This window comes from Pempheris klunzingeri, chromosome 23 (genome assembly GCF_042242105.1).
Source record: "Pempheris klunzingeri isolate RE-2024b chromosome 23, fPemKlu1.hap1, whole genome shotgun sequence".
NCBI classification, from domain to species: Eukaryota; Metazoa; Chordata; class Actinopteri; order Acropomatiformes; family Pempheridae; genus Pempheris; species Pempheris klunzingeri.
Window position 1 is genome coordinate 11482678 of NC_092034.1, and position 25895 is coordinate 11508572.

Sequence of the window (25895 nt, forward strand, 5' to 3'; positions counted from 1 at the left end):
GCTGGCACATACAGACGGGCAGAGTGTTTCTTTTTTTTTTCTCCGCTAGGCCATTGTTCCATATGTGCTCCACCTGCGCCTCTCAGAGCCTCGCGCCAAACACACGGCCGGCAGGCTCTACCATCCTTGCTGATTGGAAGTTGCCATGGTGACGCTGTAAGCCAGCACTGAAAATGGGGGGGTGCGCTGTAAATCTCAACATGGTATTTTTTTAATTTAGGAAATTGGCAAAGGAAGTGTAGTAAATGAATCGTCGTTAATAATAATTCACATATGGGACAAAACACAATTAGGCTGTTTTTGGCTACAGGCAAAGAGCAGGCAGCTCCCTCTAAAATGTGATCTCATCTCATCAAAGGCACTTCAGCTCTCCCAGTAGTCCTGAGTGAGGACATAGTTTGCCTCAATCTGATAATGATGTTTATGGAAATAATATCACTGAAGATTATCATTGGACAGAGTGCAGCGAGATGGAGAAATCAATCACATAATGACCAATAAATTGATTCCTTATCAGCTCACGCAAATGGATGGAATAAGCAATTCGGTGCATTGGATTATTAGACAGCTCACAGAAAACTCAAAATTATTTTCCCCCTCTGGGTAGCTAACCCACTACTCAGTGCTGTTTTGTTTTGTAAGTTATTTTTTCATAAAGTGTTTGGAGTGCAGAGGAGAGGCGAGAAGCAAAGCTCACCCGTAGCTTTTAATAACACGATGGCCACCATCCAGCTTCAGACGAGTGCTGGGATTGGCTGATCCTTTCACACCCTGGCACCTGGAGCAGCCAGAAGAGAGAGAGAGAGAGAAAGAGAGAGAAAGAGTGTGTGTGTGTGTGTGTTTGTATGTGTGTGTGGGTGAGAGGGAAAGAGGGAGCGGGTGAGAGAGGCTGTTATTGGTGGCTGCACTATTGGAGGCGTGACATGACGAGAATCAAAGGCCCTCACCTGCAACCAAGTGAGAAGAAAAATCATTAAAATGGTTTCAGGCCAAAAGCCTTTGCATAAAATCCAGAAACTTTTAGTTTAAAAAACATTTTCTCCTGGTGTTAAATTCAAAGTTCGAAATACATTCTTGGCTCTGGTTATGGTATTTGCAGCAGGTTTGTGAGGAAATCTGTGCTGAGAAAAACCTCCCTGTTTAAAATCTACCAGGCTTGAGTTTGTACGAGACATACAAAGCTGCAGTGATGCTCATCGCTCACCATGGTGACCCACGTATTTGCCTTTGATTAGCACCCCCTGCTGAAAACGGCTGTGCAAATATGATATGTACATTTGCATGTTTGTTGTCATTCATTTGACCATTAATCCATAAATCAAATTAACCTGGTGGTAAACAGCATTGTGTGGACGTACGTTTGATTGTTCAGCTGCAGTTGCGGGATCATCCAGTGGGTTAATATGTGCAAAAAGGGGCTTTGCATCAGGAAAACAGGATAACTTATCATTGATAATGATTAATTCAAGAAATTTCTGCTTTTTCCTGCATAAGCTCCAACAGAGAAAGCAAAAACGTCAACTATTCTGATCTCAAGATGTCTGCCTGAGTTGGTGGTGTTTGTGGGGCTCTTGCTCTGGCTTATCCAGTGCGGATGTGACCTTTCAGAGTCATTGAAAATGCAGAGCAGCAACAGACAAACTGACCTGCAGAGGAATTAGCCGCTGCTCCTTTCGTCTCCTGCAAACCCAACAGCTTGAACACGCCTGGGCGCTGCCTCACAAAGGCGCTCTACAGAGGAGGCCTATTAATCTTCCCAAAGCCTCAAAAAGCAGAGGAGCCAGTGTGGGCCCCTGAGTCTGGTGCCTGGGGCCCACAGACAGGGGTTCTTGGCAGGCTCTGCGGGGTCACTCTTGGCCCCCGATCAAATAGGCGGGGGCGGGACAAGGGCACAGGACGGTGTACCTGTGCCCTTTAGCAGATGCCAGGCTGAGGTGTGCTCCGGGGAGAGGTGAGAGGATCAGTCCTGGAGCTGCTGGCCTTCACCAACATCAATCAGGATGTTGCTGCTGTTCCTCCATCATTAAAGAGGAGATAGATGGAAGGTAATTTGAACACGATGCAGCTTTTCTCTCTGGTGTTCAAGGCCCAACGTGGAACTGTGAATGAGCAACACCTGTGGCACCACTTTTGCCTTGACTGTTGTCTTTGTTGTTCAAATTATCATGTGGATAGAAATTGTCACCACCAATCTGATCTCTCGATGCTTGGAGTGATAAAGCCTGGCAGCACAACACGTACATGAGGGTGTAAGTGATTTGTTTGCTGATGTTCTGAGTACATATTGAAGCACAACAGGCTTGTTCAGAATATCTTTTGTGGGATCTCAATAGGACAAAATGATCACTTCCCAACAGAGTGGTTATTTTTATCCACAAAATGTACATAATGTAGTGAGATAAACACCAACAAGGCCTCTTGGATGTACTATTAGGTGTATATCACCATCTTAAGCATCATATATCCTTGATATATTATTCCTCTGTGACATAGAACTTAATTCATTAGGATTTGGGTATGGACAGTAGGACACACTGTCCTGCTGCTAAATATTGTTAATTATTCTCTGTATTAATCCATAGCAGAAAATAGTCCCAAACAAATGCACTACTTCCTCCTGTTTGAGTCAAGTTTGATAATAACTACAATGCCCAGCTGTTTTAAGAGAAGACTTTTTTAAAAGGGAAAAATTAAAATGAAAGTACATATTTGTGATCCTTTTAGTTGAGTTTTGTTTCAGTGCTTAGTGATTAGGCTGAGGCCTACAGACAGGAAGACCAACACATTACTGAGAGGGGTGCCAGGTCTGTGTGAAGTCAGGTCACTGGCCAATCAACAGTCAATCAGAACTCAACATATACCCCTGCCAGCTCTCACCGCATTGCTATCATTGCTAAATGTATTGTAATATCTAAGAATGAGCACCATGAATGTTGAGTGTGGCAGCATTAAAAAGCAACATGTAGAGAAACTCACTGATGCACAAACTAACCTGTTGCTTTGTCTTTTTGCTTTCTCCTCCCTTTTCCCTCCCCCTCCCTGCCTGAACAACATGAATGTATTGTTTTTTACAGCACTTCATGCATTTAGTGCGGTTAATGCAATACCTTATTTCAACTGAAACACCATCATGTTATTTCACTGTATTTTAATCACGTATATAGTAAACAAATGTGTAAATAGGCTATTTATTTTTTTCCTTGTGTGTGTGTGTACTGAATGATCTGGAATCATTTTGTTAGGATTTGGGTATAAATAAATGATCTAATTTAAAATTCACTTCTGGATATTATTCATGGAATTTGCATGCAAAACAGGTCAACCCAACCTGACGAAAGATTCCACCCATGGCAACACTTCAAAAGTAGCCAAATTCTGCAGGAAAACCACAGACCTGACAAACTGATCGCAGGTTTGTTGTTTGTTGACACTCAGAAACAGATGGAATAACACCAGCCTTATTCTTTAAACTTTATTTGTAAGCCTTTTATGAATCTCACAATTTGTAATATTATCATATACAAGAGCACGTAGATTGAGGCAACATAATGTCCTCAACATGTCCGATCTCTACCAGAGAAACATTTTTATGTGCTAAGAAAAGTACAACAACACCATCTGGACACGCAGAATTCACAGAGCCTCAAAACCACCGGAGGCTCCAGGAGAGCAGATTTCTAATTCTAATACTGCTTAATCATTTATTATATTTTAAAAATGATACTAATGCATTGTTCAAACAGTTTCTTTTAAAACAATATTTTGAAATTAAACCTATTAGGCTCCTCGTTTCCTGATGATTAATAGGAATGTAATTTGATTATTTCCAAGCAGCAGAACTGAGTCTTAGTCTTTGAGTAAGACGTGTTTCCTACCAGTCCCAAGGGCGCAGTTTTGAGTCCAACACTGACCTTTGACCTTTGACGTCGGACCTCACCTCGGAGATCAAAAAAAAAAGAATCATATTGTAAATATTATCTACATCCATTAACTATTTCAAAGTGTGTTAAAAGAAGTCGCTGTTGGAAATATAGGCAAGGTGCTGCCCTCTTTGAGAGAAATCTCCAAACTTTCTGCATAAATCAGAATTAAAAGAAGGGAGAAGACTGCAACTCTGTGCTCTCAGGTAATTTATCAACAGTTAACTGTGCTTTTCTCCTCTTTTCAAATTGTACTCCCAGGATGGGAGCAGAGGTTAGTCTGGTTAAATTATCTTCATTCTGTGAAATTTGTCATAGTTACACAGTCTTGTCTTTAATATGTTTCTTTACACAAGTCAATGTTTTTCTAAATCAAAAACTATAATCAAGTTTTCCTGAACTGGCAACGCTCAAACAGCAAACAGGAACCATTCCATTTTACTTGATTACCTTCACGTCGTCCAAAAGCTAAACCATGAAATTATCCTGTTATCGTGTTAAAGCTTCAGCATACTTCCTCTGGGTCTATTGCATCTTAAACAAATAGACCTTGCTCGGGCTTTTCAGAATGTGTAAGGACTTGTCAGAATAGATGTACCCTGCTGTGGCTGCTGCTCTTTTCACCCCACAGCCTGCGAGGACCGAACAGAGCTCTACTGTGCCTCAGCGGACATTGAAATTCCCCCGACGTTTGTACAGTGAATTCCATTTCCTTGCCTTTTTATTCATACCCCCCCACCCCCCCACCCCCCCACCCCCCTTCTCTTTTTTGCTGTGAAGTACCTTTTTGTCCCCTGTTTGAACTTTGGTGAAGAATCGCTCTGCAAATGGAGGTTGGGGTCAGACAAAATGGGTGAAGTAAATTACTTGAAAAGGGGAAAAGCCATGAAGAATGATGGCATGCAATGACTAAAGAAATGCATTAAACAAAGTCTTTATAAACAATGGCTCCTCATGTCATGGCTGCTACTTAGGACGAGCCTGTCTATGGAAGTGGAAGATTTTAGCTCATTTTTGAAGTGGTTTAAAATTATCTATCTGCAACAACTTGTGATCTGTCTTTAAACTGTCTTTGAACATCCAACCTAAGTCTCTCACTAAAACGCTACTTTTTCTTATTTTACTTCTGTATAAGCTGCAGTCTTTTCTTGCTAAATTGATGGCTGTTGGTCGCCACAAAGTCATCTAATCAGTAAAAAAAAAAAGGAAGTGAAGATCAATATGCAGCATCAGACCGGACACGTCTTTCTTGCCGCTGCAGCCCACAGTCGCTCAGTGTCTCTATAGCCAATCGAAGGTGTCCGCATTGACGGGGGGTCAGCTCGGAACAGCTTGTTCTCATCGCAGTGAGGTTCATCTATACTGTATGTGGGGTGTGGATTAGGGGATGAAAGAATGCCACTGACTGTGAAATTGCCTGATTTTTATCGGGATGTTGGGGAGCAGCTGTGCACAATCCTCTGCCCTAATCCTGGGGCCAGAGAGAGGACCGAGCAAGTAGGGGTCGTGTGTATGTGTGCTTTTTCCTCCCTGTGTGTGTTGCACGCACACCAAGGTGCATAATAGAGAAGTTTTGAATGGCTGTGTTTATGCATGCTCCTTCAGTAGACTAGTTATCCCTGATAAGTTATCCCAGTGTCTGTGCTCTCATGAGTGTTTTTCGCAGCAGTGTGGAACCAGCGTTGTCCCTGGGATGCAGGAGGGATTCAGCAGATGACTGAGGCGACAGCTTGGCTTTTCATGTTTCAATTGGTAGAGGCCATTGCCAGTTAAGAGCTGTGTCATAACAATATCATTGATGCGTTGACTGTATAATCCTGTCGCTCCACTATCTGACCAAGCCTGCTGCTGCAACAGAGAGGGAGAGGAAATCCAACTGCAAAGTCTGTCAAGATTTTTACAGAATTTTCAATTCCTGTATTACATTGAATCCATAAAACTGTATTTCTGAAGGGAAACTTAAAGCTGCACTAATCATATTTCCTTATAATAACAATGAGTCAAATGACTATGTGTTGTGAGAAAGGGGTCATTCACAATGGCACACCAACAGACCGTTATCAAGCAACTCTGCAGCTACCCTCAGATCTATGGAGTGTTTTAGCGTCTCTTAGCTTGTCGTTTTGGTTTAAACGCCCCACACAACTTTACCGTTTTGGTTCAGTCTCACCGCTCTCATCACCTCGTTTACAGACACAGAATTATTAGTTGTGAAATGTTACAAAATATAAATGTGGCAGAAAAGGTGTGAATTCCTGGATAACAAAGTATGAAATCTTACAAAATGAAAAAACTGCTGTAACCTCTGTATATAAAGTACTTGAATAAATGCAATTTTCCCTGCTGAATATAGAATATTAAAAACAATGGCCAATGAAATTATAGCATAATAATAAGTTTGGATCATTTACATTTCGGAAATATCATGATTTCTTTTTCTCACAGTGGATACACAGCACAGGAATAGAAAAACAGTGAATCTTTGATCCCTTGTTTTTCATGTATGCTGCCCACATACAGAAGCATGTTTGGTGTGGGTGACACATGCCACTGAAGTTCCCTTTCAGCTTGTCTCTCTGTGACTGGGGAATCATTCATTGTGGCGGCGCGCAGATATTTGCATACACGATGAATCAAGGCCTATCTCAGTGGCCACGTCTGACGCACGGACCGAAATATACTCAGCAGGTGACAGGCAAACATATGCCTCAAATGCCATGGGGTCCTGAAGCCGGATCATCTCCAAAGGCTAACTGGCAGGTCTAAGTAGGGACGGCATTAATACATATTATTCACAAAGAGCATGATTGAACAGAAAAATGTGCCCGGCGTGTACCCAGCTGCTTTGTTGGCACACAGCTCAGCCTCTGCCTCGGTTTCAAGACTGAGCTTGGATTTAGCCATGCATTCACTGAATTCCCCATGCAGCTCTCATTCATTCATTCAGGCACAGTCTGGCCTGTACCAACAAACTGGTATCTGTGTGTGTGAGAAAGAGTGTGTGGATTTGTGCCAGTTCCTGAATAGTTTTGTAAATCACAGCAAATTCAGATTTTTGACAAGTATATACAGCAAATTCACGTCATCTAAAATAGGCCTCTTTAAGCTTTATTTATGAAATCATTGTAAAGCTGGTTTTCTCACACGGATGCTTGCACTGTGGCAGCTGAACAGAGTGAATTCCACATGAAAATTAAGCTTCTGAGCTTTAATTTTACCCCAACTTGCTGTTACACCACCCATCTGTGAACTTCTCTATTAATCCCAGTGATCTGAGCTAAAATATTTTTAAAACCTTCATTTTATTTCAGTCATCCTCATAGATTTGTTTTGGCACGTCCTGCTCGATGCAAACCTGGATTAAACGCGTTTCCTTTCTGCAACCAGGCGCAGCAGGAAGCAGTGGTGTTCTCACCTGCTGTATGAATATTTCTACTTTCCGCTTACATTCATAAACATGTATGGATACATTTTTTTTCCATCGCTTGCCTCCCAGCCATGAGGAGGTCAGCAGGTGCTTGTGTGCTCACCAGATGTCTTTGGTTGCTTCAAACGGCGAGTGTGATGATATATTTAGAGATACAGCTCCCTCTACAGACAAAGATGTGAAAGGGTTTTTCAAGGCCAAGACTAACTGGGAAACTGATTCCCTCTCCCAGGAACACAGACCCATGAAGACACTTGTCATTCTAATCTTTTCAGATGTTGATCTGCTTAAATTTGTGCCCATTTGAAGTATTTATGAACAACAAAATTGTTGCCAATATGGTTGTATAGAATTCAGCGTACAAGAAAAAGTCTTTTTTTTTGAGTATTTTAATTTTTGAAAATGAACCTGGTAGTTGTTGACATTGGCAACTTTCATTAAAGACATTTTATAAACCAAGACTGAAACGACACTGAATATGCAACTTTGCTTTCAAAAGTAAAGCTACACGTATTGTACATTGTATCTATATGTGATAAACCAGAATTTACTTGTCCTATCTTAAAAAAGGCAGCAGGAAATATACGACAAATCTATTATTTCATGTCTTATTAATATAAAATTTAAAAAAGACGGTTAATAATGCAAGTACAGTTTCATATCATGCATTTTAAAAGATTAAATGTGATATAAATGGTGGAAGGAGAGAATCTTTGTTGAGTGATAGAACCTGTAAACACAGAAAACACAATCAATGACCTTGTTTAGTTTATTTCAGTCGAAATTATTTACAATAAATAACAACAGTAAATACATTTTTTTTCCAGCCTTACCTTCACTGTTTGTCACCTTTTGAAAAGAAATATGACTGCAAAAAAAGAAAAAGAAAAAGAAAAATCAGAGGGATACTCTTCAACAATGTTGACTGTAACTTCACATCTATTTCTACTCCAATAGCATCCAGTATAATCCAGGAAACTTTCTATGAGTACAGTGATGCAAACTTCTGCCAAGCTTTTGTTTAGGAAGTAAACTTACGTGCTGTCCTTTAAGGGGCTTGCTGTAAAAATCAGACTCCGCTGCTTGGCTTCCTCTTTGACTTTCATTGACTGTAACACCTGGAGGGAAATTATCCAATACGCACAGCTGAACAGAGAATTGTTCAGTAACGGAAAATAAAAGACTCCTATTTTGTGAAAGTGAAACTCACTAGATCAAAACGTGGCACTGGGGATTTGATTAAATAACTCTTCCCCGAGGATTAATTCCCCACCACTGCAACTGGGACTGGAGAAACTACAAAGGCATGCAAACACAGGTTTTCTCTGTGCTCGTTGAGATAAGTTTTTAAAGACTCACTTGGCATGTGATGAACGATGTTGATTTTATCTGCAGGGAGAGGAGAGTTTCTAAGCCATTTACAGTATACAGTTTGATCTAGTCATTTGTAATGTGGCTAGTTGTTCCAGTGCAACTCTAACTGCATTGTATATTATTCATTTTTATGTTAAAGTTCCAGGAAAAGCTGAGCTCTGTGGAGCCTCTCTGTGATGGAGTCCAGGGTGGAGGAATATTTACCATAGACACTGTCATTGCCCCTGCTGTTGTTGATGATGCTGGTTCTCAGCTGACTCAACTTCTCCTGCAGAGACAACCATCAGTGCTTTAATATTAGACCAACATACGCAACAACATCCGTTTATCCATCCTTTTATTGACAAAAACGAAAAGAGAGAAAAGTCCAAGACATCAGAACAGATTTGAAAGGACGAAATTTGTTCTTTCCTATCCATTAATCATCTAGTGGCCCCTCAGATTTATCTTGTGACTCTTTGGAAGAGCCCGACCCCTATATTGTACAGTATAACTGCACATAAAGTAAAAAATATCTCCTTCTCGACCAGCTACAACACTAAAATACTAATCCAATGACACATCATAGCAATCTAATAATGTAATATTTAATAGTATATGGATCACAGAATCATAGTACATCTATTTTTGATGCTTTAGATAGATGATAATTACTGTAATGGAGTGTTTTTAGATTATCATTCTTGGTAAATAACTCAAGTAAAGGACGAGTTCTTCCTCCACGTAAAAATTTATTTTTAATTTTGTTTCTTCTCCATAAGTGTATATTGTTTCATAACCTTTAAAACTGATCAGCCTTTTGAAAAGTTGCTGGTCATAATGGAAAAGGAAAAGCACAGGCGTTACTGGTAACATTAATAATGGAGCAGCTAAATAGAATTTAACTGTTTTATTATTCACACGCGTGTGTTTCTCCTGCTGTAATGTTTCAGCATGTGTTCCATGAAAAAGGCCCGTGGAAGCTCCAGACTTTAGCCTAAATTAACATTCATGTTATTTGGCCATTAGTTTTTTCTGCCATATCTCTCCTGTCACCCACCCCCCACCCACCCAGCAGGTGCCTTCCTGCCATTCCATCACCACCAGATCCTCACCTGCCTGTACACCTGTCCCTAATTCCCTTGTTAGCTGCTTGGTATACTGGTCCACTCTCAGTTTGATGTTGTTCTTAAATGGTTTGATATTAACTGCTCTGCCTCTGTGTCCTGCTGTTAAATTCACATTCTTAACACTTTTACAGTCTGACTTCACTACCTTTTATTTATGCAGTAGTATAAAGAGTGCCTTGGTGCTCTGTTGTGATTGTTTTGCAAGTTGGCATCACATGAGCAACAGATGGTTACAGTTTTATTAGAGCCTGGTCCTCCATGCTTCTTCGTTCCAAGTCCAGTGTGATTATGATCGCGGTGTGTGACAGTCCTACCTGCTGGGTGGCGTCCGTGCCCTTCTGACCCCTCTGCCTGTCGCTGAAGCGCTCCAGGGCCCCGTCCACAGCGAAGGAACCTGCCTTCACCCTCTGCTGGAGCTCGGTGAGCTGCTGAGGCCCGTGTACCTGGTTTGGCACAAAGGTGTCATAGGTGGAAGAGATGCTGTCTCCTCGCCCGCGTTCTGCAATGGACAACAGCTCGGTGAAAACATATGCTGCTTTGGGCAATCTCACAGGAGCACGCAGAGGACAGTCACCACCATCTACGTGAGGATCTACTGGTTTTCATATATAATGATGTAAATGAAAGTCTTCATCCTTGTTTTGAATGATAGAAATAAGGAAAGACAAGGTATAAACCCACTCCAGATGGCATTCATAGAGGGGACTGTTGGTAACGTGATTTTGTCGAGGACATATTAACACTGTCACCAATAATACAACAAAACAGCAAAAATGGCTCAGTATCTCTGTAGCTGTTTGATGTAGCAGCTCATTCTCTAATGTTTTGATTTTGTCTAAACTTCTTGGCACCCAAATGTCTTTAAATGTGTTACCTGCTCTTTTTATTGCTTTTTTTCTTTTTACTACTTCCCATTACTGCTGCAGTGACTTATTTCCCCATGGTGATCTCTACAATTTCAGTTCATTTAACAACACAACTCGTCTAAGAATGTCAACATTAACTGACACCACCCAGCAGGTAATGCCAACATGTAATCATAAGAGAGAAGTCAGCAAAAATCTTTGGCACCGTAAAAAGTCCTGCTGTTATGAGTTAGAAAATTGCAATCTGCAGATCTCAAACTGATAATGATAATCCAGTCCAGAAAGGGGAAGCGTGTTTCTGGAGACAGTGTAGGCAGAAATGAATGGCAAACACCTACTGTAGCTGAGGGCGCTTGAGTGTACCTCAGATTTTGTTATATTTGACACATGCTCCAAAGTAGATGACTGCATCTGAGTCTGTTTGTGATAAAGCCAGACCCCCAACTAGAGCAGAGAGTCACAGTTAAAGCTGGCACACGTTAATATGTTGATGAAGACTCAGACTGGGGCCTTTGCTGCATGTCATACCCTGCTGTATTTCCTGTCGGCCCTGTCTAATATATCAAATCACATTTCATTTAAATGGACAATGTTTAAATAAGTTTGATTCCTCTCAGATCCTCTTGAAATCAAAATATCAGACTATAAATGTATGACTGGAGACCTGCTGCAAACTAGGGTTGGGGAGTTTGAAAGACACTGGGGACTCTTTATCATTAGCCATTCTTTTTTAAATATCTGTCTTTCTGTCTGTCTCTGTGTGACACTTAAAGTGTGACATTTTCTAGTGAGTCCCAAATCGCCTGAGACTCACCTTGTTTAGTGGGAAGTGAATAGAGATCAGCATCACCCTGTGGTGTCTTCTTCTTCTGGAACACTGTAAACACAGAGCAGCTGACAATAATACAGACTGATTTATTTATTTATTTTTTTAGGGATATCACATACCATTTTCGAGTCGCTGAAAACGTTGCAAGGCTGCTGAAAAATGGTTTGTGAGGCTGCATTTTAACCTTTCTTCCACAAGATGGCGCCACACTCTAAAATTCAACAACAACCTCCTGACTGTGGAAATCTAGATGTGAGTAACCAGCAAAAAAAACAAAAAACATCCCATTAATGTTTCCTAGAAATACTAATATAAATAAATCTAAACATCTGATTTGTTATTTCTGAGCCTAAACCTGTGTTTGTCTCAGAAATACACACACATTCAGCTCTGGATTGCACTAAACACCCTGAATGATGCTTTTGGTTTGGTGAGCGCTCAGAATGAAAGGCTGCACTGTGTAGAGGCAGTGGAGCTGCGGCTGTGTGACCAACACTGGATTAGAATTCAGCATCCACACCCTTCAAGATAATCCCACCTCTGACTGCTTCCTCCATGACAGCGTCTCTCTTTTCCACTTCATGTTCTAACACAGCCTCTCTCATAATTCAACCCTGGCTTTATGGCTTTATGATTATTGTAAGAGGAGATCTGTCACGTGACTTTATTACTTTGCCTTGCCTTGGAGCGTGTATATCTCTCTCCATGTAGTTTACATGCCCGGTAATTCCACTCTCTGGGATTGGATTTCATTCACATTTTAGCATTTCTGTCTCATTGAGCTCAGGACGCTGCTGCTAACAAAGAAAACTCCTCATTATTTCCACTTGTGCAGTGGTCTCCAATAACTGGCTCCCCGCCTAATCCTCCACCAAGCCCCATCTCTCCTCTCACATCTTTCACTGCAGCAGTGGGAGTGAGGAGCAAAATGTGATCCTTCTGCGGTTTGAAGCTCCACTGTCTCAATAGATGGAAACCTCAAAATCCCTCTGCTTTCTCTCGTGCGCTCTGGGGACAAGGACGATGGAAAACATGTGTAATGACTTATTCTGGCTGACTTGGCCTTGGTCTGGCCAAGATTGGTTGCAGATGGCAGCCCGGTAGTTCCCTCTCTGTTACTCAGGGGATGGTTGGGATGCACAGAGTTCAGCGGTGCACTCAATTTCTTTGTTGCTTTCTGAGTCCCACTGGGCAGAGAGTTGGCTTACTGGATACAAGCAAGCTCAAGAGGAAGCTGTGTAATGGGGAGAGGGTGCCTGTTGCACAGTTAGAATCATGTTTGTGTGTTTTGAATGCACAAGTAGTTAATAAGGGAAGAGTGTAATACTATCTGTGGGAATAACAATTAATGAGTGCAGCTTGAGTGATGAAAAAGAGAAGTCGTAGTCGTTTTAATGATTCATAAACCTTAATAATACCAGTCACTTTTGGATGTTTCATCTTCATGAAATATTCACACCGCTGAAATTGAACAGTTAGGGACTGTGGGCTGTCGATGCAGGCAAATGGGCCTTTCTCTTTCCCCGCTTTAGTTTGTTTTGCAGCAGGGAGCGACCATGTTCTTGTGGTTTACTGGATCAAAACATACTCCATCGCGAAAGAGCCTCTCCGCTCTGTTCAGCAGCACTCCGCTGACAATGGCAATGCACATTCCAGGCACTTCCTCCCTCCCACATGATCTCCCAAACTCCCCTTCACATACTGTGCATAGCTCAGTGTTGTTTTTGCTCCAAATCAGCTCTTTTGTATCTGGTATTTTGGAGAGGAGAGGGGTTCAAAGAATGCAACCAAAGGAACAAACAGTTTACCTTTGGCGATGTAAGGGGTTCTGTCTTCCTTCACCTGGGTGCTCTCAGGCCGAGGTGTGGGTGCTGGTGGGCGATTGGCAATAGCAACTGCTTTTGTTGAGTTCAGGATGGTGTCATATTCATCATTCACCCCCAGTGGTGCATAAATATCCTCCTCCTCCTCCTCTTCATCCCCTCCTTTTTGCTCTTTCTGTTCATCTGCGTTGGAAGGAGTCCCTAAAGCACAAAGTGTTTACTGCACTATTGCTTTAAGATAATGATGAAGTTCTGCATGCTGTTTTTGCTACTGTCATTTCACTGTTAATCGGAAGCAACGCTACATGGTGTGCCCATCAGCAGGGGGAGAATATTCAGTGGTCGGAAATGAACAGCAACCCAGCATAATGATGTGCTGGGGGAAAAAAACAAAACAATTCCATTACCGGCTTTCCTTTGTCCTCCTTCCACTTCCCATCAGTCCCCCACTCACCTGCCGTGCACATCATTTCGTACACACTGGCATCACCATTGTCCTCGCCTGAGTTGAACATATTCTGCAACAACAGAGATGCATTTTATGCTTCATCCAAATCACAAAGAAACAGCTCAACAGAGGCAATTTAGAACTCAAGGACAGAAATGTCTAATCTGTTATGTTGAAAGCAGGCATTTCCTATATAAGAGCTTTTTTTTTGGTCTCACTATTCATGCATGTTTGGCCAATCTTAATATGACTCTTATCACTCCTCTGCTGGCTCACTACATCCTCCCTGTTGGCTCGTTTTCTCACCTATATCCTCCTTCCAAAGCACAATAATGAAACATTAAAGCTAAGATGACTATGCACTAACCATTCTCTAAGCTCTGTCGCACTATAGGCTGTTAGTTGCCTCCTTGCCATGCTTTAATATTCAGCGTTTTTATGTCAGATGTGACAAATGTCCAGATTATTAATTGAGCTTTCTCACTGCATCTGTTAGGACTTCACTTGTGGAAAAGCAATTTCAGGGCTATAACAGGAATTAGAGAGGTGTGCTGTAACCCTGCCTGCTGGCTAACAGAGAGCAGTTCTCCCTCTGACAGCAAAGCTGCTGCAGAGTCGGCCTATTTGCTAATAGCATGCTGAGGGACAGACAGGGGTATGATCAGGGTAATTATGAAATCAGACAATCTTCCCCTTTCAGTCCAAACATATCATTTAGTGAGCCATTCAAGACCCTTGGCTTGATATTCAGACTGCTTCCGCAATTGCATTGCGATACAGATATCAATTTACGGTCATATTTCAACTGCTGATGGAGATGTGAAGAACTGAAGAGTTGCGTCATTCATTTTGAAATGGCTAATTATGAAAAGCATTCTTAGAGGATTTATTTTGACAGACAGATCAATGGGGAAAGAAGCAAAAATTCTCTTTGACAATGCAGTGATATTTTCTCAGAGTCATCTTTTAAAACAAATAAGCAGTATTTTCAGCGCGTATGGAAACAGCTGCTGAGCTGTATCGTAGATTTTACTTCCAAACAGATTATGACAACAAAAGACCATCACAATACATATGGTAATGATTTAGGATTACATTTGATTCCTTTGTCAGTTTAAAAGGATATATTCTGAGTTAAATAACAAAAATCCCAGTCAATAATATAAATCTTTACAGAGATACAGCTCACTTTGAACATATCCTCTATATAACCCGTCAAGCTCTGTGTGCAGTTTCCAAGCAACACAGCCACTCATGACTCAATTACAATATTACACTGTTCCTAGTATTGCAAATTACTTATTGGCTGCCATGAATGCATTACTTAACAGTGGAGGTTCATAACAGGCCCAACAGGTAGAAAGCACGGGTTAATTACCACCGCAGCTTGAACATTGAATTATAATAGTTGGATGCTGTGCTTAAGCACAGTGTGGTATTTTCAGAGGTAATTTCTGGACAGGGGAGGGGGTATTTATTTACTAACCGCAAATGCTAAATCATTTTACAGATGTCTGAAACTGCAGGAGCCCCAGGCATTCCAGACAAATTTGGTTTCACCGACGCAATCGAAGCAGCAGTGCTTCAGACAGAACAGCAGGCATGATTTTGTCAGAGGGAGAACAAATCTCAAGTGAATCTAGTATAGGGCAGGGAGTGTGAATCTGTTTTCAGCAGCTGAAATGGACAATTCACAGGCTGGCTAGTCTTGGCTCTCAGTGTCAGCATGCTGGCTGTATGTTGACACAGTGGTTTCAGGATAAGAGTGTTTGATGCGTGGCAGAATGCAGTGTAACACTGATCTCATCACTTAAACGCCGTGCAGACAAAATCTGTCCAACTTATTTTTTGGCATGGGAAAATAAGAAGTGGTCAGCACAGCAGGCGAAGAAACACTTCACACTTCTGTAAAACTATATTTACAGTGTTATGTGTGTCCTGTTATCCTCATAGTTTTCTTTCAGCACTAAGCAGGTATTCTAACTGGCCATTATAATAAGACTAAGAAGCTGCAGTCATGCTAACACTGGCTCTTTGAGCATTTAGCGCAAAGTATGCTAACATGCAGATGTTTAGCAGGTGTAATGTTTACCATGCTGACTAGTTTAGCATATTAGCATGCTAACATTGGCTAATTAGCAGTGAGCACAAAGTACAGCTGAACTACAGATGATAGGGCCATAGCGGCACTAGAGGTAAAGTCAGTGGCATTCATCATCTAAGAACCATGAATGTCTGTGTAAGATTCTGTCAATCTATCAACTAGATGTTGACATAGGCCATTTGACTGTATGACTGTATATATAATAATTGTTTTCCCAAGCTGGTGCCACTAGATGAGAAGTCAGGGGATCACCTAAGTCAATAGATTTCATTCTCTAGCCATTAAAAAAACATTTAATGGCAATCCATCCAATATTTTTTCAGATATTTCATTCTGGATCAAAGTGGTGGTCCTGCATTGCTCCACATGTAAAACTGACATTTAACAAAGGGGTTTGTTAAACTTGTTGTCGCTTGGAGCGAAAACAGTTTCTTTTGCAGAATGAGGATGACCGTATCATTCAAATGACAAACAAATAGTCTGCCAAGCCAAACAGACATAACATGCAAAATAAGGTCAGTGGATAAATCAACAAATCCCTGGATTAGAGCGTAGGGTGTCACCTGATTTGGTTCCTCCCCATTTGGATAGAAGCATACTGTACACAAACACAGCTCGCAGCACATAAATAGCTCTTTGTAGTCTTTGGAGGACCATACAGTTTGAGGCTAACTTGTACTTGTTGAGCTCTGCTCTACATCTGAGTAGGAGCTCCAAGTATATCTAAATGCCAAGTGACACTGAAAATTTGTGGCCCAGTGTTCGAATATCAAATAAGGACAATGTCTGTTTGTATTAGTTATTATTATGAGTAGGGACAATATTACAGTCTGAGGACATAAACATCTTAGATAAGCAGCATTTTCTATATTTGTAGTCTAGTTAATGCTCTCTCTGAATAATTCAGCTTTCCCCTCCGGAGCAGTTCACAGCTAATTAGCAAAGAAGTGTGGTGCCAGGGCAGACTAGTGGATCTGATGCAAGCCCTGTGAGTGATTCAGCCTGTGTATGAAGCAGGGGACCGATCCATCTAGGATTTATTGACAGAGTGCTGCTACACTGACGCCCAAATCACTGATGCATCATGGGTTGATTAATTGGAGGTGGGGGAAACACTGCAGATGAGTTAATGAAACTGCTGTGTGAAAAAAGGAGCAAACAAAACCCCACCCCACAATGCTGACTCTTATACTTTCTGTTACGCACCACACAAGTGCAATATGTATATAGTTTTCCCTGTCAGGATGAATTTTAATTACCTTTCAAGAAAACCACATGAGAAATGTCAATGTCAAATCTGTCTATTATGTTACATCTATAGGCTTGTTGAAGTCCCCGTGGGGAGACCTCTGTTTGACTCTACTGCTCCCCTGCCGGAGCAGCTGGCTCACTGCAGGCTCGCAGCGAGCACTGACTCACTGGAGCAGCCTGATCAAACCTTGCTCCATCTGCAGTCACTCTCAATTAGCAGTGTTGCTAAGGGGATGAATACGTTTCCAACAGCTGCTGGAGTGTCTAAATTTCCCCGGAGGACAGATTCTCTATAGGTTGATCCAAGCCATCAGAGCAAGTTAAAATCGTCAATATTATAAGGGAAAGCTGGAGATAAGAATCGAGGTTCTGGTATGAATGGATGAGCATTCAGCTGCTATCTGTTACAAATTGACATGTAAGGGATTCAACTGCTGGTTCAAGCTTTAAAGGATCAGTTCAACCAAATGACATAAAACAACATATTTGCTCACTGTAGCCATACAGACAATGTTTCATTTGTCCAGATTTTGAAATATCCAGCTCTCAGATTTCAAAACAGTGGAGATGACTGGTATTCTGTTTGTGCTCACAACACACTTAAAAGAGCACAACAACAGCAAAATTTACATTTCCGAACACATTTGCTAAGGTCCTATACTTAAGTGCAATTTTACTTGTACTTGTCCTTAAGTATTTCCATTATACAATACTATATGCTTCTACTTCATTACATTCCTCTAATTACACTACTTTTTAAAGACAGGAATAGTCACTGGTTACTCTGCAGAATAAGACACAAAATATATGATTAACTTACAAATATGATGCATTGCTAAACTGATTCAACAGTATAAAAAGTGTACACTTAAGTTGAGTATTGTGTATTGCTATCTTTTCTATGCTTGTTTGCTTTCTTGCCAAGTGTTAGATGAGATGATTTTGTGGTCCAGATGGTAAATCTGAAGCTAGCACCTGCAGCCGATTAGCTTAGCTTAGCAGAAAGACTGGAAACAAGGGGAAACAGCTAGCCTGGCTCTGTCTCAGACAGGCAACAAGGAAGCGACAAAAGGACGTGTCTGTGACTGGCCAAAGTAAATAAGTGTCTTTCTCAAAATGTCAAACTAGTCCTTTAAGTAGAAGATTTGAATACTTCCTCCATCTCCACAATGACTGTTACTCTGAAAAATCCACAGTAACCGTTGTCAGTTTTGATAGGGCTTATTCCTTTCAGAAGAAAAGTTCCCAAAAAAATCTATTTGCATAGCTTAATCTGTAATACTGAGTATTTTGCAGGACACACGAGAAGTGATGTGGTGTTTTCAGCCTGCCATCTTGGCTATACCACTGTGTGCATCATGTCGTTTTCATAATGATAATGTCCTCACTGCTTAATGAAATTAGCATCGGAAAAAACATTATGATGCTAGTGTCCTCCAGGTTTATCAAATAAAGGGATGCGCATGCATGAGACGGATCTATTAAATTTGGATAGCAGCAAACGTGCTGCTCTTGTGTTACTGCGTCTACACAGTGAAATGGTTGAGCAGGAAGCGGCTCTTCATATTAACATGGGAAAATAGCGGCCACTACGCAAGAAAATCTCAACATTAGTGGCTGAATTAATTGTCTGAATGTATGCAGACGACCTGTGCTGTGAGCCATTGTGCATGCATGAACAAACTCAGCCTTTCTAGTCTCTGTGGGGGTGGTCCATTAGTAGGAACCTTGCAGGCCAAACATATTCATGATGGGGGTTACCATCAATCCACTAACTGCGCCATGCGCTGGATAAAAAGACAGTGGTTAGGAAGGAGTGAGGTCACCCCTGACATACAGGTCATTCTCCCTGCACTCCACCTTTCCATCCTCTCCACTCTGTTCATTATTGATAAAGCACCACTCACTCACAGTCCTAACGCTGTATTGGTGTTAGTAAGAGCACTTCTGAGTGCTGCACTGTGAGTTCTCAACACTAAGGCACATTGTGTTGTTTTCCTCAGCTGATGGCAGGTAACTGAAAAATATGGAATTCCATTTAGGCGCCATTACACATAGCCAGCTCTGGACAGACAAATAATGTCAATGATTCTCTTTAATTAGCTCACAAATCACCAAGCATGAGAAGCTGTCATCAGATATTGGCATTTTGAGAAATGTCTTCATTATATGGAGGGTCAATAAAGCTAAAACTGTATTTTCCGGCATGAATGAATTCCAACTGGAGGTCACTAGTGGCGAAAATGATCAACAGTCAAAAAAAGAAGATGAAATAAAACATTTTTAATGGAGTGAAAGTCACATATACTTAATAGAGAAGTAATTACCAGTGTTTCCTTTAATAAGACGTGAAGCTCTGTGTGGCCGTGACACTTGGCGATCTCGATGGGAGTCTGTCCGTGGCGATTGGCTGTGTGCAGCGCTCGTTCAGCACCTGGACACTGCAGGAGCAGGCTGGAGACACTCCTGAATCCATACTGGGCAGCAAAGTGGAGGAGTGATGGTACATCTGCATGGTGGAGCTCTGATGTGGATATTTGGCAGTTGTGATTAGATGAGGAGGAATTGTTTTTCAAAATTGGCTGTACTAGCAAAGTCCAGTTAGGCCTGAAAATGAACCTCTGTTTATTTGTAACTGTTATATTACTTGCTAGCAAAGGGTCCGCCACTTCTATTAGTTCCTTTACAGGTGTTAACTTGAAGTTAAGCTGATGCAATGTAAGCAATCTAATGCAATCAGGGGAGACGAAGAAAGACAGCTTGGAGGCACTTATTGACTAGTTTGTCATGGAAACATTTCCCTGTGCCCTTTTTAGCAGTGTTAAGGATCAATCTCGGTAGCTGATGAAGCCATCAATCTGCCACATAATGAGCCAAGAAATAATTGAAGGCTTTCTTTTCATGGCGGATAATGTGCACCATACAACAGAAACGAATTCCTACTGTGAGAAGTGCATTCAATCCACACTGTTGCACAAACACATGCTCAGAGAGAAAGGAATGAATTAAATGGACATTCTGGTGTGGCATATTTTCATAGATGCTGCTAATGTCTTGTGTTGAAAACAAGGCATCATTTCAGTTAATCATCACCTGTTAAGGCAACGACATGCTACACATGCGTGGATCTGCAGTTACTGTGTGAAGAGCAAGTTTCCACACATATACGGGCTGTATGACTGCTGAGATCTGGGGTATAATTTATATCCAATGATGCTGCAGAGAAATATTTTGCAGAATTCTTGTCAAGTACAAGTAAGTTGTGATAGAATATCCTCTCAGCAAATAGTTTGAGATGGTATCTTTGCTCATGTAGCCCCGAAACTCCAAATAAAACTTGAAGGAAGTTGTTGCAGGTTGTTTTTCTCTCAGTGTGGTGACTCTGCTGTGCTGTACCTCTTTCAGGTGTGTTTTCACACTGCAGTCCCTGAAAGCCTCCAGTGGGCATGCCTTCCAACAACATGGAGGACAACTTCTGATCCAGCTTCTCCACTGAGGACTCCTGAAAAGCCTGAAATCCAGAGAGACACACGGTACACACACAGACTTGAAATGATTTGTTGCAGCTAGGATGCAAAGAAAAAATAGTCAGAATTAGCTAAAGAAAACAGCAGCACCTACAAGCAGTGGTTGGATGGTGAGACAGTCTATAAAGGAACAATAAAGATGCCAGGTTGAATATAATCACACACATCAGGGTCCAGTTGCGCAAGTCCATACTTTTAGTTTGAAATTCTCTTGGCAAATTCTTCCTTTGGCATTGCTCAGCGATGCCTCTTCAGCAAAAGAAACCTAATCAAATCAAGTGTGGCAAGAAGGAAGGCTGAAACCTGCCGTCTCTTCATTTCCAGAGGAGAGACGGTAAACGGCGACGCACACAAACATCAGCAATAATACGCTGATTCAATTTATCTTCTGTTTTCCTGCCACTTTCTAATGGCCCGAAGTGGATTGATTATAAGCAGTGTTTTGAAGGCGGCGATTGACTAATTTCTATAACTGAGTTACATAACGATGAGTCACTAAGTAACATAACACATTCAAAGTGACTCAGAAGAGTCACTTTTATTGAGGAGGGAGAGAATAGCACAGCATTAAAATGTGTTTCTGACATTAAATCAGAAATGTAAAGTCTGAGGTATGCTTACTGCTTGTGCTGTACAAACAATAATGTAATAATAATAATAGAGTGACTTTATTTTCTACGGTGTTCAGTCTTCATCAAATAAATAAAATTTAGACATATTAATGTAAATCTTTATCACAATGTTGTTGTTAAAATTACAGCAACTTCGTTTTGGGTCAAGCTCAACAAAACACCTGCCAAGATACAACTCGAAAATATTCATTGAAGTGGCTTCACCTGACACATGAAGTCCACAGGGTCTGCTGCCCTCGCCAGAAGGCACGCTATTTCCTCCGTGTTGCTGTAGTATTGCAATTGTGCCTTGCTCAGTGGCACTCCATTGCTATACACGGTAACACTCACATTCCCAGCTGGAAAATCTGCAAAAGAAAACACGGAGACGCTTACACTAACAGAACATTTGTGACAAAGATTTAATTGTATTTTCATATGTATTTTGTTAAACATACATTCATTATTTTTTGTTTTGTTCACCTGGTGCATTGACGCACAGGATCCGCTCATTCCAGCAGACAGGCTTCACTCTCAGCATCTGATTCTCACCAGTGAACTCAACCTCAGCGTCGCTGCCAGCCGCCTCATTCTTCAAAAGAATGAACACCTCTATAGAGCTCTGCCAAAGAGACAGCACAGTGAACTGCAGCATAATCAATGTTAGGGATGCTTTATGATAAAAAGAAACGGCTTACTACTGACTAGATGAGTGTCTCACCCCGCATGGAACTCTGGAGGGAACGACTGCAAAGCTGGATCTGACACTCTGGGCTCCAGTTGATTGGATTTGTTCCATCTTTTGCCCTGATCCTGATGGTTTATGTGTTAAAGGGTTGACATCTGCTGCTGAGGCTGGCGCGCCTGCAAAAGATGGACCATTGAGCCTCATACTGGATTCTGCACCATTGATGTCTACAAAATGGGTGTCAGACACCATAAACTATCTGGCTGCATTTTTAGCCATGTGAGCAGCGTGACTCTACGAATGTCCACCAGTTGGTCCACCACACTTATCTCACCAATTAAAATTCGACTTCAGTGATCTTCTGACTTTTCCTTTAGCACTACCATTCAATCCTGCTATACCATTTGTATAGAATATGGTAAACACATTCAAGTATTTTCACCCAGCACCATTACCAGGTCAACATTTCAATGGTTTATAACTTAATACCTGCAACAGACATTCCTCATGTCAGCCTCAGCTGCACTGTGTTTAGTGCTAATCAGCAAATGTTAGCATGCTAACCAACTAAAGTGCAATGGTGAAAATGATAAACATTATACCTGCTAGCATGTTAACACTGACACTGTGAGCATGTTAGGATGCATTTAGCTCAGCCCACTCTATGGCTGTGTAGAATCAATGTCTTGAAATTTAAAACCAAATGAGGTTAAATTACATCAAATCAAAATTTCTCCAATATACACTACTCACAAAAAGTTAGGGATATTCGACTTTCAGGTGAAATATATGGAAATTGTAAAAAGTTAATGTTACAGTGATTTTATATCATGAAAGTAGGGCATTTAAGTAGAAGCATGCAATGGTAATTTCTTCATCTTAAACAATTTATTGAAAGAAAAGCTAACAACAGTGGTGGGTATACCACAACAAAAAATTTTCAGTGTCTCAATAAATTGGGATGTTGCCAAAGGACGTCCACTCCTCTCCTTTCTGTGACTCTTCCAGTCTCTATATCACTGTTACAACCTCCTGATGACACTCTGTGACCCTCTAAGCTCAGTGAACACCTCCATCTGAGGACTTCCTGTTTGAAGCCTCGCAATGGCGAGGTGCTGCTGATCAATTGTTAGGTGTCGTCTTGGTCTCATGATGTCAGAATGTGATCAGCTCGATGAGGAGGACTGTTTAAATACCAATTCTAACTGAACCAGGAAATGTATTGGTGGATTCATGGATCCAACCTGTTGTGAATTTTGCTGTTCACCTGGAAAGTTTAGAATGCATTTTAGGTTCATCCTGAAATTTCACCTGAAAGCCGAATATCCCTAACTTTTTGTGAGTAGTGTATATTGTTAAAACTGCTATTTCAAATAAAACGCATAAGTAAATAAAAGGTTAGTGGTGGCTCACTCTTATAGAATCCAACCATGAAGTGTCTTCACCTGCATACACTAAAACTCATCAAACACCTACATGTCTGTTGTCTGTGTGCTAACAAACACACTGCATCATCCTGTATGAATAGGGAAGGCACTTCTAGGTTAAAATATAACCGTTCGTGGGATCCTGGCCTGAACCACTGCATCAGTGCAATGAAGTGATGCAGAGTGCACTTGAATTTGCATGGCTCGCGATGAGTAGTCAGTGGTAGCCAAAGAGGAAAGACTGGCTATTTGCATCAGATGTTCCTCCTGCACACACACACCTGTTTAAATACAAGCCCCCTCCTCCGCTTTATGATCTTATACAAATAGTGCAATTAGGAAAAACAGGGAGGCAGGCAGTAGATAATTGGCAGGGCACATGAGGCCGTGCAACAGACGCACACAGCTTCACCAAAGATGTTGCAGCTGGTCCTAAAAAATATTGGATGTCAATCTTCAGTGCACACAATTCTCGGGGAAAAAAGTCAGTAAACAGGTTTCCAAGCTGCTGCTCAGGCACTCTTACAAATAATGAGCATTCTTTTCCCCTTTCGTTCATGGCAGGGGAACAGCAAGACCATGTGAAATATTTCCTGAAGGAAGAGCAAGTTGAAGAGGACGATTGTGTTCTGGGTTTGCAAGGGTTTGTCTGGGTTTGTCTGTCTGTCTTGCTGTCACGCATTAGGATATTTGTTATTGGTGTTAAATAGGCTGAGGATGTTGTCTAACTCATATGTGATGTCTTTAATACAAGCTGTTTGAATCCTATCTGCTATTCATGAATCAATTTGATTATAATGATTATTACGTAAGAGTTTCAGTGGACATTTAATACATGTTTGCAAATAATACTGAAATAATACTGCTAAGTTTAAATGGGAAACCCTGAGTTGTGTTTGGCTTGAAATAACACGTCTCAGATTAAAAAAATATCAGATATTAGAGTAGTGAGGAAGCTGAGGTGGGATTTCATACCTCAGTGGCTCCTGAAATAAGGTCGGGGACATCCAGAGGTCTTTGAGGGCATCCTGGGAGGTCCCCAGTAAATTACACAAATAATTCAATTTCACAATTAATTTATTCTGCAGATGTTAGTAGACTTGGAATAATGTGACCCTTTACCTTCCTGTTTGTAGCACAGCCAGTACTAAATCACATTAAAGCTCCTCTCACTGGGACCCAAGACAAAATGTTATCAAGATGTCAGTGATATTCAGGAGTCCACAAAAAAATCTAAATTAAAAAACTTTTCAGAGCCAGCACCATACCTTTTCTCACAATATCAGTCACAGTGGACAAGTACTCATGAGCATCTTGTTCACTGGAGATCTGCAGGCACTCGTTGCCATTCAGGGGCACCAGGTCCAGCAGTGGGGTCAGACTCTCCACCCCACACAGCAGCACCACCACATGAGCTGCAGGACTCAACACACGGGCCAGGAAGAAGCGCCGCATCTGGCACAGACCCTCCAGCATGCCCTTGGAAAGGATCAGGAGCTTGCAGGTATACTGGGCCAGCCTGAGGAAGTCGCCCCGCCGGCTGGACACTGTGGCGATGTCATAGCAGCAGATCCCAGCCTCTGAGATTGGCCCAGTGAAGACTGATTGCAGGTACGTGGCCCATTGCTCTGCCTCTGTCTCATAGATGATTAACAGCTCCTCTGCTACAAGAAAAAGCATATTTTACTCAAGAATATGCAGACCTTAACAATACATTTCTGTCACTTCAGTATTTAGTATTCTATGAAAAGAAAAACACAGTTGGGCTGCATAAAATATATTTATAGCAAAAGAGTCCCAAGACTTTTCTACAACTGACCCACATATAGAGAAATACTTTTGATGCTGAAATGTTTGTAGAGGATTTAGTGAAATGGTTTAACTTTGATTGCAAATCTTGCTGCTGATGTTGCTTTGACACAGACATATACAAAAGCAACCAAAACATTTTACTTTGAGCCAATCTTAACCAGAATGTTGCTCTTAGCATCATAATAAAGCAATGAATCATTTTCATAACCCCAGTAAGAATGTATGTAGTAATGAATTAATGAATAAATAACGCTAAGGAGCAGCTTACCTGTCTTGCTCATGGCTTCAGCCCTGTTTGTCTGCAGGTCTCACTTCACAGTGACACGATAACAGTAGTGCTATTGTCAGGAGGAGCTCAGATAAGAGCAAGTTTCCTGCTTCACCAAAATGGACAAAGTGAAAGTGAAATCTGCGGGCAAGAAACAAGCTTGGAAGCCAGTTTTTTTTTTTTTTTTAAATACTTTTAAATACAGTATTAGTTCAGTGGCAGCTAGTCGGTGGAATTAAATATGCTTAATTCAAATTGTACTGAGGTGGAAAATTCCCAAAACTGATTTTATGATTTGTCTGTCAGTCTTGTAGACCCTTTAGATTTTATGTGCCAGATAATGTCATCCAATGGCTGTTTCACATCAAAGAAAATCCACATTTCAGTTGTTGTACCTCATCTGAGTGCTAT

At 41.2% G+C, this 25895-nt stretch overlaps 1 protein-coding gene across 1 annotated transcript; it reads right to left on the minus strand.

Moving 5' to 3' along the window:
- Positions 1-7767: 7767 nt before the first annotated feature.
- Positions 7768-25500, minus strand: LOC139222883 (B-cell scaffold protein with ankyrin repeats-like). The gene is made up of 16 exons (XM_070854782.1): positions 25485-25500; positions 24673-25068; positions 22011-22153; positions 21773-21911; positions 21515-21657; positions 20548-20662; positions 19479-19675; positions 13803-13866; positions 13334-13549; positions 11511-11573; positions 10145-10329; positions 8926-8989; positions 8707-8736; positions 8386-8465; positions 8181-8215; positions 7768-8077 (listed from the first exon to the last, which is right to left on the minus strand). The coding sequence occupies exons 1-15, from the start codon at positions 25495-25497 to the stop codon at positions 8183-8185; spliced, it is 1881 nt and encodes a 626-aa protein (XP_070710883.1). The 5' UTR covers positions 25498-25500; the 3' UTR covers positions 7768-8077; positions 8181-8182.
- Positions 25501-25895: the final 395 nt, after the last annotated feature.

Excerpts from the sequence above, each read along its gene's own strand:
- LOC139222883 (XM_070854782.1), bottom strand. Across the intron at positions 11,574-13,333 it reads AACCCCTTACATCGCCAAAG|TGTTCCAGAAGAAGAAGACA; the intron begins GTAAACTGTTTG and ends CTGTGTTTACAG. Across the intron at positions 8,466-8,706 it reads CATCGTTCATCACATGCCAA|GTGTTACAGTCAATGAAAGT; the intron begins GTGAGTCTTTAA and ends ATTTCCCTCCAG.